Genomic DNA, 16,497 nt, shown 5'->3' with positions numbered 1-16,497 from the left:
AGGGAAAGATGAGAACGATGTGTCCCCATCTAATAAGCAGAATCAGAAGTCATAGTTCTGTATCTGGCCAGCCACATTGCTCCTTCATTATGAATCATATATAGAATCACTAGTTTGGAAAAGACCTCTTAGATCATTGAGTCCAACCATTCCTCTCTGCCACTAAACCATCTAAGTGATCAATGGAGACCTGGCACGAAACAGGAAGAATAATGAGAGAACACCGCATATTTAAAACCAAACCAGTCATCTGGATGCCAGATATACGGATCAAAATGGAAACAAAGTTCAATCTGAATAGCAGGAACTTTAAGCAACCTGAAAATCCCTGTCTGTATGGCTTGTTTTACTCTGAGAAAACATCTCTTTCTTTCTGGGACCCCCCCCAGTTCCTATTTCAATAGCAAAGGACTGGAAACAGTGGGAAGAAGGAGCCAATCACAAAATAAACACCAGGTTTCTGAAGGGGAACAAGAGGATATGCTGGGCACGGTACCCTTACGTCTGTCAAAAGAGGCAGAGGCTGCTGTTGTGCGCACCCCAGATCTGTAACGCACCACACCTGCCAGAAACTGCAAACACGAAGACAAAGAACTGCGTTTTCCACCCACCGCCGGCTCTCCAGCTGCTCAGACAGCAACGGCGGCAGTGACTCACCTGCAGTCCACGTGTTCCTGCTGCCACGGCTGCCAAAACACACTCTGCTGGGGCCTTCTGCTCCTGAACAACCGACACAGGTTTCTCCTGTTTCGATGAGCCTTCCTCTTGCGGAGCTGGAAAGCAGCAGAGAAAACACTCAGGAATGGACATCGATACAACAGGGATCTCAGGGTAAAAAGAGTAACTTTTCTTTTTTTTTCTAGATTTTTTTTTCTGCTTTTTAAACAGGGGAAAAAAAATCTCATTCACGTTTTAAAATGGAGAAACCAAAGCAAGGGAAGCAGCAGTAACCTGTCCTCACTGTGCAAGCTCGAGGAGACATCAGGCATGAATTCAGGCTGCCTGGTTGGTTTAGGTATTAAACTCTTGTGCCTAAGGTATTACATTTGCAGTCCAAACAAAACAAGAAAAACAGCAGGAATTAGAGAGGCAGGAATGCACCGATCCAGAGGTGAACAAAGCAGAGCAGCCGAAGCATTTGCACTAAAGACAGATTTGCCCATTCTGGTAGAATGATAGAATAGTTTGGGTTGGAAGGGACCTTAAAGATCATCCAGTTCCAACCTCCTGCCATGGGCAGGAACACCTCCCACTGGCTCAGGGGCTCCAGGCACCATCCAACCTGGCTTTGAACATCTCCAGGGATGAGGCAGCCACCACTGCTCTGGGCAACCTGTTCCAGGGCCTCCCCACCCTCATGGTGAAGAAGCAACTGCGGAGAACAGCAGCAGGGACTGCCAACACACCAGAGCTCATCATCACAGCAGCAATCCTCACAGCCTCGTCCAGCACCAGGCACAACAGAACCCTCTGTTTCCAGCCCAGAAAGTAAAACAAGTTTCCTGATGTCACTGACCTGTTAGATAGAACACGCCGTCATCTCTGCGCTTCACGATGACGTGATCTACTGCCAGGGTAATAGGAACAGGGCCAGGGGAGGTGGGGTAGACCCGGGGACTGTCATCCTGGAAAAAAAAAAAAACCCAAAGCCAAGAAGAGATTAACTGCTGTGACAGCTCTGACAGTTCTACAAAGGATTCAGAATTGGCCCCAGCCTTAAAGGACTAGTGGCACTGACTGCCAGAGCTCACCAAGGTCACTCATCATACGAAAGAGCCTGGCTTACACACCAGGCTGCATGTGGGTCTCAATCCGTGTGGAAAGCACTCCTACAGATCAGAACCGAGTTCTGCTGCATCCATAACAAAGGTTGAGGAGAGGCCTGCAACTACCTCCCCAGAGGCTGCTTTCACTGTTGTCCTCCAGCAAATCCCTGCTTCAAACCCCTAGCTAACATTCCTAGGCCAAAAAAAAGTCAATATCCCTAAGTCTGGAGGTTCTCATGCTGCTGTGCAGCAAGAGGGGTTCCTATTTGTCGGTGGAGCCTGAGCGCTGCTTTCAAAAAGGTTTAATCAAGAACTTTTGTCAGTGCCCCCTCCCAAGCATCAGCCTGCTCTCATGTAATGTTTTTCCTCCCTTATTCTCTAAATGCTTACAGAAAAGGTCAAATATTTCCCATTTCACACAGGCACTCAGAGGAAGAGGTATCTAATTCTCTTCCTTGAGGCTGCAAAACAGGTCAGCAACAAAGTTGGGGGAGGCTCCGAAGGTCAGGCTCCCGTTTCTCCACAATCTGATCACTCAACAATTCCATTGTGTTACTCATTCATCCCTGAGGCAGCTTTTAGGAGCAAAATAAAACGGCATCAGGAAAACAGGACCTCTGCAGAAGCCTAGAGCAATCCCACAGCATCCTTTCATAGACTAATAGAACGGTTCAGGTTGGGAGGGACCTTCAAGATCATCCGATTCCAATCTCTCTGCCATGGGCAGGGACACTTCCCCCTGGATCAGGTTGTTTGCCAAGCAGAATCCAGCAAGTGAGCTCTGCCTGGGCTATGATCCTGCGGGGAATTTCTGTTTATGGGGATGAATACACTCACCTTCAATGTGATTTTGGCATCCACAACTTCTATCTCCATGGGGATCACCTCTGGAATTATTTCATCCTCAAGGAAGGGGCCAAGGTTGGTGAGGAAGGACATGAAGAGCTCTGCTGTGTAGCTGTGGACTAGCATGTGAAGGAAGCCATTCTGAACAGCAAGAGGTGAATGCACAGCAGCGGCAGGTCCTACTTCCAGCCTTAAACACACTTCTGGCTGGGTCTTATCAGCTTCATGGACCGGAGGCTTCTCTGTCCCTGGATCTCCTAGAGCTACAGCAGAAAGAGCTCATTGCAGAAGACGGCATCAGTAACGAGGTGTGAATGCAAAACAAGGTATCTTGAAAAGCCCTCTGCTGTCCAGATGCAGAATGGGCTCAAGTTCACAAATGACAGCAGTCCAAAATCATCCTTCACACGAAATGAATCTAAATTTCAAATGACAGAGTCCACCTCACAGGAACGAGCACCAGAACTGGACCAGTTAAGCCCTGAGACGCACTCTCGCCTCTCACCACCTCCACTTTAAATCAGGAGGTGACCACGCTCTCCCACTGCTCAGCTCTCCAGAGCTCAGCCTTTCCACTGCCCTCAGCACTACGATCCTCGGGTGCCTCTGTGTCCCCTCGCGTGTCCCCTCGCGGCCACAATCAAGTACTGTCAGAGGGAAGGGCCAACAGCCAGAGCAAACCCAGGCTTTCACTTCAGGTTTCAGGTTGCAGTTGCTTTTGGTTTTATTTTTTCGAGTGGGTTAGGTTTTTCTCTGTTTGGTTTTCGTTTGGTGAGACTTTTATAGTTTGTTTTTCATTCAAAATCCACTCTGGGAAAGCACCCAGCCCAGAAGCACTATTCGCAGGGCAGGAATAACCTCAGGGTTTCCCTTAAACAGCTTTAATCACTCTTTGAATTCGTTTCATGCCTCCCAGCAGCACTAAAATGATAATGACAGACAATGATAATTAGGCACCGCAGACTTAGACTGTGTAGGCACCTCTGAAACATCTTTCAAACACCAGATTTGAACCACTGACAGAAAGATTCTCTGCATTCGCGCACAAGTTGTATTCAACCCTAAACACACTGAATGTTAACGCTGAAAAGGGCTCCAGGAAAGCTGGGGGGGGTGTCTCTGAATCAGGGAGTGGTGGGATAGGAGGAAGGGGAACGGTTTGAAGTTGCAGGAGGGGAGACTGATATGAGATTTCTTACCCAGATAGCCACGCAGATACTGCCACATTCCAACATTGTTCAGTTGCTCTGGAACCACGTTCATCACTTGTAAAGCAACAGACAAATCATCCCCTCGTGCCTCTATTCCACAGTTCAAGTCATTCATCTTCAACACGAGGACAGACACCTGAAACAGCAAGCGATGAGCTCAATTATTAAAGCAAACACCACGGTGGGGTTCGCTTGAGATTCACTCAGAGACAACATCACAGTGAAAAAGAACAGAGCTCTGACCAGCTGCAGACTGGGGTCTTCACTCTGCGAAGTCGAGCTGTTTATGTCAGGAGACACTCCACCCTCGTCCTCTGCCATCAGGCTTGTTCTACTGCCTGTGTCATTGGGGACCTGAGGAAGATTCCCCGAGGAAAGAGGGTCCAGGCTGGGTTCTGAAATGGAAGTAACAAAAACAACTCGATTCTGTTTCTTTTTCTGGTTTTCAGAAGTCCTGCTGCCTGCATCTCATGCCTCTCAGCCTACACCACCCTCTAGGAAACCTTCCCCAACTCCTCAGATGAACTTAAGCACGTTCGCTTAAGGAAGAAGCGCAACGTGAGCCGCCAATGTGCACTCAGAGCCCAGAAGGCCAATCGTGTCCTGGGCTGCATCCAAAGCAGCGTGGCCAGCAGGGAGGGAGGGGATTCTGCCCCTCTGTTCCTCTCTTGTGAGACCTCATCAGGAGGATCATGTCCAGTTCTGGAATCCTCAATATAAGAAGGAGATGAGGATGTGGGAACGGGTCCAGAGAATGCTACAGAGATGATCGAAGGGCTGGAGCACCTCCTGTATGACAGGCTGAGAGAGTTGGGGTTGTTCAATCTGGAGAAGAAAAGGCTCTGAGGAGACCTTATAGCGACATTCCAGTAACTGAAGGGGCTGCAAGAAAGCTGGAGAGGGGCTGTTCATAAAAGCTTTTGGTGATAGGACAAGGGTCAATGGGTATAAACCAGAGAGGGCGAATTTAGGCTTGATATAAGGAGGAATTTCTTCACTCTGAGAGTGGTGAGACACTGGCCCAGGTTGCCCAGGGAAGCTGTGGCTGCCCCATCCCTGGAGGTGTTCCAGGCCAGGTTGGATGGGCTTTGGGCAGCCTGAGCCAGTGGGAGGTGTCCCTACCCACGGCAGAGGGGTTGGAACTGGATGGGCTTTGAGGTCCCTTCCAACCCAAACTGTTCTATGAATCTATGAATACAGAGCTGAAACGAAAGGTGCTCAGTGCACGCTATTTCCAACCAGCCCTTACTAAACCCTTCCTAAACACTACGTCCCTTCCTGCACACATCTCCAGTCCCTGCTCCAGTATGGTCAAACACCTCAGAACACCACTGCTGGGTGCAGAAGCCACGCTCCTCACTCACTTATGCTCCTCATCTCAAAGAAAAGGCATCTATAAAAGCAGAAAGAGCCACTGTGGATGAACTACTCACGACCTTCAGAAGGAAGGAGTGGCGCGAGAGAATTCCACATGAACACAGCATGACTCGGTTGCCCACAGCAGAAAACTGTTCACCGATGTGCAATAAGAACAGGGGAGGACAAAGCCAAGCGCTTCTTACCAGAGTCTGTGAGCATCACAAAGCCGTCACTGCCATCGCTGTCCACCGACAGCCCATCCTCTGGGCCACTCCCATCCACAGATGTGGTGTCAAAGGAATGCTGGGATGCTGTCCTCTTCATGGAGAAGAAACGCATTCGGCTGCTGCCACCCCCACCTGGAGTCACCACTCCCTCTTCTGCTTTGGGCACGAAATCCCTACAGAAGACAACAGTGATAAAGGCAAAGAGCATGGCCTCCAGATTACACAGATACGGGGCTGGACTCTGAACGATTGCAAGTCAGACTGGTGTACTTAAACCAACCCCAGGAGATGAAGATCTAGCCTAGCTCTACTCCAAATGACATGGAAAGAAAGGAAGCAGTCTGCCTACACCTCCCCACTTCCCCACAGCCTGGCTGCTGCTGTTGTGGAGCCCAGGAGGAGGATGGCCCACTCACTTGGCTGGGGGCAGAGAGAGCATCTTCTGCATGGTGGAGGTCATCTTCTCCCGACTCAGGCTCAGGGCATCTTTTGTGATAGACATGGCTTCTTTGGTGAGGTCCATAGTCACGTGCAAAGCTTCCTTCGTGGCATCTTTCGTGATGTGCAGCGCGCTAGACAGCTCCACCTCTATGTTCTTCAAAGGGATGAGCTCTGCCTGGCCGTTGAGAGCGATGTTCCCCCTCCCCGTAGGCTGTGTGTCTGAGGTTGGGCTGGAAGGGAGAACAGGCAGGCTCCGAGGATGGCTGTTGGTCTCTGCTGGTCTTTCTGCAACCAGGGCTTCCACGGCTTCACGTGCTTCCTCTATCAAACCTTTCTCCTCTACGTTCTTACTACGTGGAGCTGTACTCAGAGCTCCATCACTTGCGGATCGTGGGAGTCTCTCCAGCGGTACGCTGGTGACACTGGCCCCTGCATTTTCGATCTCACTGCCTTCGAGTACCTCCGAGGTACTGCTCGCTCCCTTCTCTGAACTGGTCTCTGATTTCAGCTCCTTCTCTTCAGCCACCAGCCCCTCCTTGCTGTCTGAAGGCGAGAGCTCAGACTCAATCAGGCTTGTGGTGTCCGAGTCGAGGGATCTGGGTTCCAAGATGGACCCTGGGGCGGGATTCATGAGCAGGGCCACTTCGGCACTATGGAACACAACTCCTACGCAGGCAGACATGGGATCTAAAGGAGATCCAGTTACCTCCTGGGTGTCTTGGGCCAACTGCTCCTGTAGTGCCTGCAGAACCTCTTTCATCCTGAGCAGCACCAGGTATTGGTAGTGGTTGAGCCGCACTTTGATGTGAACAGACGAGGATACAAGCACATGGATATCAGCAGAAGCTTCCAGCTCTTTACTATCTACTCCATCATTGATTTCAGAGTCAGATTCTCCCAAGACATCCATTGTCTCTGGAACCTGATAGATGTTCTTCAGATCCTGGTCAGTCTTTGATCTTTGACAAACCCCATGTTCTTTGGAAAGGTTCTCATTCTTGAAGTGACTGCTAAAGCTGGCAGAAGGCTTGATTTTCAACTTGGAGGCTGCCAGTTCCTTTCGTTTAGATATCTGAGCTTGCCCCCATCTCCTGGGAAGGCAGGCCCAAAGAGAAAGAGGAAAAGGGTCAATAAAGCTCAGGGCTCTGCCCTTTGAGCTTTCAGCCCCCTCAAAGTCAAGGGAAAGCTCGGTGAAATTCACAGACCACAAATCTTCAGAGGCAGAGGTTTTGTGCAGCACCTGGGGAAAGCCTTGATGCTTTCGAGGCCGATCATCCACCTCATAGGCATGGCGCAAGAAAAGGGTGTGGAGGAGGCTGAAGTTGTCCTGAGCCCTTGGGAACTTTGTGTAGCTGGAGTGGAAGAATTCTGAACCAGCAAATTTACGGAAGAGGCTCTGGAGGTCCTGGCAGCTGCAGAAGGGAGCGTGGCGGGTGTTGGTGGCGGTCACCTCTGACATGCAAATGCAGAGTGTCTGAGGGCGATCTCGATGGTCTGTGACTTTCTTCTCCACGGGGATGTTGAGCTACACAGAAGAAAAAGACAGCACAAGTAAAGCACGGAGAAGGGAAATTATAGGGGCTTATCCTGGCCATTGACATGGAAGGTCTGCTCTGGGAATAGATGAACAACTGAGAAGTCTTGGTCTCTGCTAAAATCCCAGGAGCTGCGCTGGACTCTCAACTTATCCCATCTGAAAAACTAAATAAAATTTACACATGAGGGAAAAAGGAATTTAAATCAAGTTTTATTTTAGGTTCTTTTACCACCCATGGTTTATGTAGCAGCTCAACTTTCAACACTCACTTTGATCTTTCTCCACTACATGTTCAAGCCCTTTAGTCTCCTCACAAAACTAACAAGGGCAGTTACGGCAAACACCACAGGACATCAATGCAGCCAATACAGCCCACTGGGAATAGTTTGAGAGTCAAAGTGGTTTCCAAAGGCCAGGAAACAACTTTTGACTACTTGAACCATCAATTTCTCCTTGACACTGTTTTAATAAATAGTGGTTTGCCTGCCTATTCTGGAATAGAACTCAAGCGCCTACTTTACTGCCCACAGATGAAAACCAAATAACCACAAGTGGTAGACAGAAGGAAGTTAGAGAAGACAGAGGTTTTTTCTCATCCTGGACTCCAGCGATGTCCTGGTCTCAAGTTCTTTCCACAACAAGGAAGGCGAGAACACTGAAGAGAAAGGAAGGAAAGAATGGTACCTTCATCCGGAAGCCATCCAGTCGAACATCAACATGCTCATCTCGTTTGCCTGAGTCCTCCAGCTTGTAGATGGCTTTGAACTGCTCCAAGCTCCGATAAAGATCCAGACAGAAGAGGTTTATCCAGAGCACGCTTGCTGCATCCAGGGTAAGCATCAGGCCATTCAGCTGTACATACAGATTTGGGCACGGAACTGGAAAGAAACAGAATCGAGAAGGATTAATAATAGCAGAAATGGCACTTCAAGCAGTCTGCAGCTCAGTGTCCAACATGCCCTGACAACACCAGTGGAGGGGGCTCCAACGCCTACTAGAAGGCAGATCTCTTGCTGAAAGGAAGATGCTGCGGTGCACCCAAGAAACGAGGTGTTCCCAGTCTCGCATCAAGCCATCCGCAGAGCGCCTAAAGTGCCTACAATCCTACTCCAGTGCTAATCAGTAAGACAGAACCCCAAGAGCTGGGCAGACAGCAGCTCCTTCAACATATTCATGGATATGTTTTGCAAGCACAACTTTGCCTCCACATTCTGAATCAGGGAAACTCTATCCCGCTTTCTCAAAGGCAAAAGAAAAACATTAGCAAGGCAAACATCAGAAAATCAAACAAAAATGGATACCCAGAGAATGTGTAACAGGGTTAACACGCCTAAAGAATTAAGAGTTGACTGATTCTTTAAGAAACTTATGAAAGAAGGTGCTAACCTTGGTGTATTACCTGGAAAGTCCTGATTGTCTGGGAAGTAATACTCTGTGAATTCAATATGGATTGCAGAGACCTGATCAGGAAGCTTGAAGGATTTCCTACTACATGAAAGCAAGGTGGAGGGTTTCTTACTTTGTTGACCTGCTGTAGAAACCTGAAAAACACAACAGCATGCAGTGGTGCGGAATTCAGATCTGGCAAAAAGAAGTGTCCCAGTAACCCTGCACTCTCCTGTATTCAACCTATCTCGTTTACACATCAAACATACTCTGCTTTCAAGTAGAAATAAACCTTTCTCCTATCTGCTTATGCTGCCGACTCCCCTCCTTTGAGGGAGTTTAGTTCTTCGTGTCTGCTGTCACTGCTAGCAAAAGAACCAACAATCAGAATTAAGTGACGTGAATAAACAGAACTGAAACCTATTATAGCTTTCTTCAAGATTAACAGTGTGTTGGTAATACCCTGATAGTATCTGGCACCGATTATGCTCTGGCAATGGTCACAGGGCATTTGGATGTAGGGCCTCATCCCGTCTAGTAATTCTCTCCTGGGTCAGAAAGCACAAGGTAAGGCTTATTCCTCCTCTGTCAAAAATCTGTACCCCCACAAACTTCTCAAATGCATGAAATCTTTTACCCTGGGCCTGCAAATCTTTGATGCGGTTTTAGATGTGGACACGGAGTGCAGAAACTCTGTGGTTACGCCTGCAATTTCCTCTGAACACAAAAATTATGAGCAGTTCATACTTGGCTTAAAATTTTACGTGCAACATAATAATGGCATTTGGGTTCTCCTGGCAGAGTTTTGATTCTCTTGGATGACACAGAATTTGCACGATTTGAATCCTATCGCATCGAATTTCTTTTTTAATGATGACAGGAACATCTTCAGGCACGGCTCAAATCCCCACCTGGTGAACATCCAAGTCATCCACTCGAACCACCACGCAGCTGGATCGAAGCCGGTTCCAGGGAGGATGCCGGAGTCGCGGCAAGCTCGTGGGAGGTACCCGGCCTTTCTCTAAGGGACTTTTCTGAGGACTTGAGGATGAATCTGTGAGGATGGAAAAGCAGAACCAGCAGGGTTTTACTCACGCCCTTTGCAGCTTCACCATTAATACCAATGCATATGTGCTTACAGAGCAGAATTAATAGCCCCAAAATTAGAAACAAATGGGCTCAGGAAACAGAAAAATAGGACTGTTGAAGGAAGTACCCCGTGAAAGATGAGCCTGTTCTGTAGCAAGAGAGCACATCCTTCAGCCAAGCTTTAAGTATTTCATTTACTCCTTATATACTCACTTAGGGAGAAACTCAATATATAAGCTAGAAAAGTGACGTTGCAGTCATCCATTTGCGCTGCAGTGTTTTTCCACTACAACAGCCACCTTCTTTTGCCATTATATTTATGATTTTAGCGTGCTGTGGATTGCTGCACTAACAGATCAGCCCATTAAACCGGGGAGAGGTAACTAGAGATATTGCTGGATGGAGCGGAATTGTTCCCATCTCCTGCTTTACTCGGAGTTTTATCAAATACCATTACCTGGTTTCCTTTTAAAGGGAGAAGGTGGAGTCCTGGCAAACGCAGGGTCCATTTCTTCATAAAGCTTCTCAATCTTGCTTTGAAATTCACTGACCAACTTCTTTGCCCACTGTCCCCGGGTTTCCATTGCTTCGCTGTACCTCACCCAATGCTTGCAGGCATCTCCTGCAGGAAAGCAAACATCCTGGCTTTAAAACAGAGGTTTCTGGATACACACAAGCCTCCTGCACCCTTCAAATGTATGTAAATCTGTATGGCATTCCTCTTTATTGGCATCAGATCTGGATTATACAGCATATCAAGTGCTTGTAAAACAAGTGCAGGCTTTCACGCAACAGAGCTGGTCCTACCAGCCAGTGTTCCAAACTCAAGTGTTGGGAAGGATGCCAAAGTCACTTTTCTTTGATTCTTCAGTTAACCACAAACAGATTTTCTTCTGGGAGACACCCTATAATGCTTCCAAATTAATTAGGTTCATGCGAGACTACATCCAGAGCTTAAGCAACTGGAAAGGAATCCACAGTTTCAACTTTATGTTTACAAGGGACAGCAACTTACTCCTTTCTTTGTACTCTGCCAGCAACTTGTCAGTCATCCAGCAGCTAGTAAATTAGATTAACCCTACCCATGAGGATTTCAGTCCTAAAACCTTTGTGTAGCCTTTCTCCCACTCCTGCCTGCCATACACCATTCGCTGCTCTTCAAATTCTTCTTTATCCCCCGCTCCTCAAGCTGAGAGGCCACACGCTGCCCTACCTGCCCGGTGGAAAGGATAATAGTCAAACGCCATCCTCCTGAAGGTCAGCTGCATGGCACCTCCCAGCATCCCATGCTTCAAAGCCCCTGCGGAAAACAGAACAAAGAAAACCACAATCAGCTCTGCAATCCAAGCCCTGATCCAGGAGAATACAGAACAACAGTTCTTGGATTGCCACCACTGATCGATTCACTACGGCCAACGTTAGGGCATCATTTCTTGGACAGCTGTATCAAAATGTTGTCCTAGTCAAGGCAAAGGACAACTGGATGGAACAGCCCAACAGCTGACAGTGTAAGAACCAGACCTAAAGTCTCAAAGAGTGCAAGACCCCATTGCTTCTCAGGTCGCTATCAAATACACTTCCCACTACAAGAACCAGCCCTTTTATTTCCAATACTTGCTGGTAGGGCGAGTGAAATAAATACAACAAAACTGAGCCAGGATATCGATAACAGCAGCTCAGGAGATGGTGATACACACACCAACTCCAAAATATGTAGAAGAGTAAGGGATGTGGGTAGCAGAATTTTTTTTCACTTTTAGAAGGGATGTATGAAAATAAACGGGGCAACTTGGATCAGAGATGGCTGTGCAGGTGTACATTTGCCTCAAAAGAGAAGAAAGTACTTAGAAGTACAGCTCAGTAGGAGGGAGCTCGAAGTAAAACAGGCACTAGCTCGCAAAGCATTGCCTGAAAAGAACATGGTAGGCAGGGGAATGGTCTTTCAAAGGTGGCAGGGAATTCCTGTAGCTATGCTACTGTGAAAGTCTTGAATACTGCCAAAACAAACGTTTTCTCACCAAGTGCAACGATAACTCTTTATTCCCACTGCCCAATACCAGACCATTCTCGCAGCACATCCTCTATCACTGTGATAAAATCATAGAATCATAGAATAGTTTGGGTTGGAAGGAACCTTAAAGCCCATCCAGTTCCAATCCCCCTACCATAGGCAAGGACACCTCCCACTGGATCAGGGCCCATCCAACCTGGCCTTGAACACCTCCAGGGATGGGGCAGCCACAGCTTCCCTGGGCAACCTGGGCCAGGGCCTCACCACTCACTCAGTGAAGAAATTCTTCTTTATGTCTAGTCTAAATCTGCCCCTCTTCAGTTTATATGTGTTCCCCCTCATCGTAGTGCTGCAAGGCTTTGTAAGGAGTACTTCTCCAGCTTTCTTGTAGCCCCTTAAGCTACTGGAAGGTCGCTATAAGATCTCCTCGGAGCCTTCTGCTCTCCAGGCTGAACAACTCTCTCAGCCTGTCCTCGTACAGGAGGTGCTCCAGCCCTCGGATCATCCTTGTAACCTCCTCTGGACCTGTTCCAACAGTTATAGGTCACGACAACCATGTCTACTGTTGGACTTCTCTGTGTTTGTCCTATGCCAAGATTTTCCAATGTCTAGTTCAGACATACAGAACCGATCCCTCCAGCAGCCTGAACAACTGCCTGTTGCTTCACTGCAAAACAGTAACATGAAAGGTGCTTCTTTGCAAGAGGAAGATCTTCCCTCAAGGCAGAAAACTGGTGAGTGGATTCATGTTTGCCTCCCACAGTGTCTTCCTGAAGCTGCTCTTGGTTACCTGACTCTCGAGTGTGGCTGTCGTCACAGATGTGCAGGTCCAAGCGTGAGATGAGGAGGTGGTATGATGACTCTTTCATGTCATGCTTATCAAAGTATTGGCTGATGCTGCTTGCATTTGGGCCGACTCCGAACGGCTGAGACCAGGACTGCTGGGCACTTGGAGCAGGCGGTGTGATCTGTCGGAGAGAGACAAGCGCGGTAAGAACTAATAGAAAGAAAAAAAAGAGAGAGACAGAGGGTTTATAATGCAATCAAAGCCAACTCATGCAATGTTCCAGACTGCAAGGCAACAGTTTATAGAAATTAAATTGGGAGCCAGAAGTCTGGATGCTTTCCTACATTCTCCCAAGCAAAACTCTCTGTTTTGTGGTTCTGCCTCCTCTACATCAAACTATCACTCATTTATCTTGAAATACACTTTAAGACTCTTAGAAACAAACGGCTAAGTATTCCTGACCCCAGCTTCTATGTCATCTCACTGCTCTGTGTGCACAGATCTCCTTCCCCAGAGCTTCCACCACACGCAGCGATGTTTCTCTCCTCTTGTCCTTGTCTCAGAAGACATCTTTTGTCCTCTGCCCTGTGTATTTATTCTCTGACATTTGTCAAACAACTACTCAGCACAGCATTTTGAAAACAAGGAAAGCGGCACGGGAAGGTCACGGTTGCTGTCAGAATCAGTTGGTCTAAGGTTGCCTCTAAGCTAAATGTGAACCAAAGAACAATTGCAAAAATCAAGAGCTCTCTCGAGAGTATTAGGAAGAAAAAAAGAAACACAAACAACAACACCGAAATTGGCTGCCAGCATCACAGCTTACTATGGTTTTGAGTCATAATTTGTTACACCAGCCCCTTCCCCCAGGCCCATCCAGATTGTCATTTAGAGGCAGAAAAACTTATTTCTAGAACATATGTCTGGCTTATTACCAAATCAAATCCTCATAAGACCCTCTGCAACATCCCATATGCCAGCCAAATTGAAAGTCATGCAACTTAGCACTACTGTTTCCCTGCCATCAGGCAAAACCTGGCACGTGACATTCAAAGTGCTGCTGGGCAATTAATCCAACTCATTTAGTCACTTCATTACCCAAGAAAAGCCCACAATCCACAGGATGCTGACAGACACCAGGTAAGCCTACCAGTTCCCATCATGGAGATGCTCTATGAGCACGGGTGAGATGCCACACAAACAGAAACATCTCTTTCACCTCATCTTTTCTTTTTTCCTTGCGGGTCAACATCCAAATCACAGCTCGCTCACCTGTACAGACTCTGGTGCCATGCTTTTCCTCTGCTGGGCAGATTTCTCCATGGCTTCACTCAGAGACTCTGCGTATTTCATCATGGCTTTCAGCTGGGAGTCTGTCAGCACCCAGAGCAGGTCATCAAGGAGAAACATCAGTTTGGATGCCACCACATTGCAATCCTTGGTCTGAAACAGCAAGGAGGAGTCAGGGACTTCAAGAACTGCAATCATGTAAATAGATTTGTCATAACACATAGAAGCTGTAGCAGGAACAACAGATGCTGCTCTGAAACTCATCTGAGAGAGAAGTCAACTTATCTGGTGGATGTCATCATCATCACATTTCCATTGACAGCTAAAAATAAGGCTACCAGGCTTTCATCTCCCAGTAAAGAGATGACAGCTCTCCTTGGGATGTTCCAAGGGATTTAAAAACTTGTTCCATACATGATATTCCCCCCTGGGAAATAAACTGCTTTGACATTTGGTAAGAATGCAGCTGTCTCCAACAGAAAACACAGACAGATAAAGCAGCTTGGGCTCAACCTTTGTGAAGGAAAAGAATGGTTGCTGAGGAACGTGGGAGGAAACACATCATCGCCGCACCAGCAGCGAGACTGCATCCTGCAAAGCAGGGAGGAAACTCTCACCCTTCTCTTGAGAGAGATCTGGATCCTCCCCTGGTTGGTAATGAGTCTCAGAGGAGTGGTGACAGGATCCTGATCACCATTGTCAGTGGCATCCGCTTCTATCCGAAGTGTCTGCCAGGTGAGCTCTTTAAATGTCAAAACCTGACCAGAAAGAGAAAACCAGGAAAAGGCTGAGATTTTCAACGACTTCAAGGATTAAAAGAAACACTTAAAAGATGTGGAATGAAGCAAGGCCACAGAAAATCATTCTGTGGTCCCAGTCCAAAACCAAAATCGCATGCCAGGCAACATCCAACCTCCTCTCTCACAAGGAATTTAAAACGAGACAAACCACAAGGACGTTTAGAGCTTCTCCACTTTCATTCTCTCATTTCAGAGGAGCTCAGAGGAAGCTCTGAACACAAGTCAACTCTCAGCTGCCCTGTTCCAGCACAGGGCAAGCAAGCTCAGCAAAGCTTCTCCTGTCACTGTATGAATTCAGATGCCAGCGTGGTTACTCCAGAGGGCTCAGGAAGCAGCTCAGGTGCTATGAGAGGCAACATAAGATGACTCCTTACCTCTCCTCTCTGTGGATCGGTAATGCGGGTGAGTCGCAAGTCGCTCTGTTGCCAGTTTGGGTTAACGCTGTAGCCTTGGAGCTGCCATAGCTCAAAAGAAGCATGAAAAGCCTTGGAGTGAATCTTGATGGTGATTGAATTGACAACAATAAACATCCCCTCCACGACCTTTTCAGCAAAGCCATATTCGCTGTGAAAAGAAGATCCTTCAGTCATCAGCTGTTACAACAGAAACCCTGGGAAAGGCAAGGCTCCATACAGACAGACTCCAAGTTTTATAAGCAATATTAGAACCACTTAAACCTGCACATGGAGAGGCCAACGGTTAACCATGGAGAATGACAGCCACCCATACTCCAGTAAAGTGTCAGAAAGAAGCCCCGGGGCTCTGGGTCTGACCTTTGTCCTGCAGCCAGAGCGATGGGAGACTGTCCGTTGGGTGGCCGCGGCTCTTCACATGTTCGCATCTCCACCTCCACTTTATCCAAGTACTGTAAAAAGAGAACATGGGAGCAATTAACATCAGACTAAGCCTCAAGCTCAGTCTACCTTAAGTCTGAGATGCCAGGGGTAACCAAGCTCTGGAGTCTCATGTGTTAAAGCTCTCACACTGTCAGTGCCAGGATCATTGGGTAACCCCAATCCCCAAAGTGCGGGGAAAACAAACAGTAAAAAACAGGCACAAGGTTGTGCTGGACTTTGAGAACTCAATCCAGTTCCATCCCACAGTGAAGTGTGGGTCTCACGGGAAGCTCCTTCTCGCCAAACAGGACAATTCCCAGAACTGCTCTTCTGTGTGTTAAGGGCCTGGAGGACTTAGGTCAAAAGGAAATCTAAGTATGCACTTCAGTTCCCCTTTGTGGGATTTTTCATAAGCAGGAGAGATTAAAAAGTGCGAGGGAGACAAGGAATGAACAATAGAGGAAACATTACCAGGCAGATCGGGTGCGTTTTCAGTTTTGTCCACTGGATCTGCAACAACAAAGTTGAGGTTACAAGAGTTATTTTTGCACTGGAAAGTTTGAGAAATCGCAGGGAACCACGTGAGCCTAAAGTTCTTCTCTGAGACATGACCACAGTGGCAATCCATCCAGCCCCGTCGAATCCAGGTCAGACAGGCTCACACAGACAAGTGGAATGACATTCCAGCTGCTAGACCTATAAACCGAGCTTAGCTTTTGGATCTCACGTATCATCATGAGTAATAGATACTCTGTGGCTCAAACACTGATGTTTCCTACTCCTTTATGGAGAACATTCCACTCCTTAAAGAGTTCACAATTAATTGCTGCTGCTCCTAGAAGATAGGGAGCTCTTTTGACAACTGCACAAACCAAAAAGATCCATTTTATCATCTTACAGTGACACTTATTCTG

The 16,497-nt window shown here is 47.5% G+C and overlaps 1 protein-coding gene across 1 annotated transcript in view; it reads right to left on the bottom strand.

Moving 5' to 3' along the window:
- Window positions 1-16,497, bottom strand: part of BLTP3A (bridge-like lipid transfer protein family member 3A) — a 36,651-nt gene that overhangs the window by 1,199 nt on the left and 18,955 nt on the right. Inside the window, exons 3-20 of the mRNA XM_054087566.1 lie at window positions 16,055-16,093; window positions 15,521-15,612; window positions 15,122-15,311; window positions 14,565-14,705; window positions 13,930-14,100; window positions 12,664-12,841; window positions 11,076-11,162; window positions 10,320-10,484; window positions 9,685-9,827; window positions 8,787-8,928; window positions 8,072-8,265; window positions 5,826-7,375; window positions 5,386-5,582; window positions 4,067-4,218; window positions 3,812-3,959; window positions 2,604-2,875; window positions 1,517-1,625; window positions 658-773 (exon numbers count right to left, since the gene is read on the bottom strand). Coding sequence (XP_053943541.1) covers window positions 658-773; window positions 1,517-1,625; window positions 2,604-2,875; window positions 3,812-3,959; window positions 4,067-4,218; window positions 5,386-5,582; window positions 5,826-7,375; window positions 8,072-8,265; window positions 8,787-8,928; window positions 9,685-9,827; window positions 10,320-10,484; window positions 11,076-11,162; window positions 12,664-12,841; window positions 13,930-14,100; window positions 14,565-14,705; window positions 15,122-15,311; window positions 15,521-15,612; window positions 16,055-16,093 — 4,086 coding nt within the window. The remainder of the gene's footprint in view (window positions 1-657; window positions 774-1,516; window positions 1,626-2,603; window positions 2,876-3,811; window positions 3,960-4,066; window positions 4,219-5,385; window positions 5,583-5,825; window positions 7,376-8,071; window positions 8,266-8,786; window positions 8,929-9,684; window positions 9,828-10,319; window positions 10,485-11,075; window positions 11,163-12,663; window positions 12,842-13,929; window positions 14,101-14,564; window positions 14,706-15,121; window positions 15,312-15,520; window positions 15,613-16,054; window positions 16,094-16,497) is intronic.

This window comes from Cuculus canorus, chromosome 24 (assembly GCF_017976375.1).
Source record: "Cuculus canorus isolate bCucCan1 chromosome 24, bCucCan1.pri, whole genome shotgun sequence".
Classification (NCBI taxonomy): domain Eukaryota; kingdom Metazoa; phylum Chordata; class Aves; order Cuculiformes; family Cuculidae; genus Cuculus; species Cuculus canorus.
This window is presented reverse-complemented; position numbering and strand designations above follow the sequence as displayed.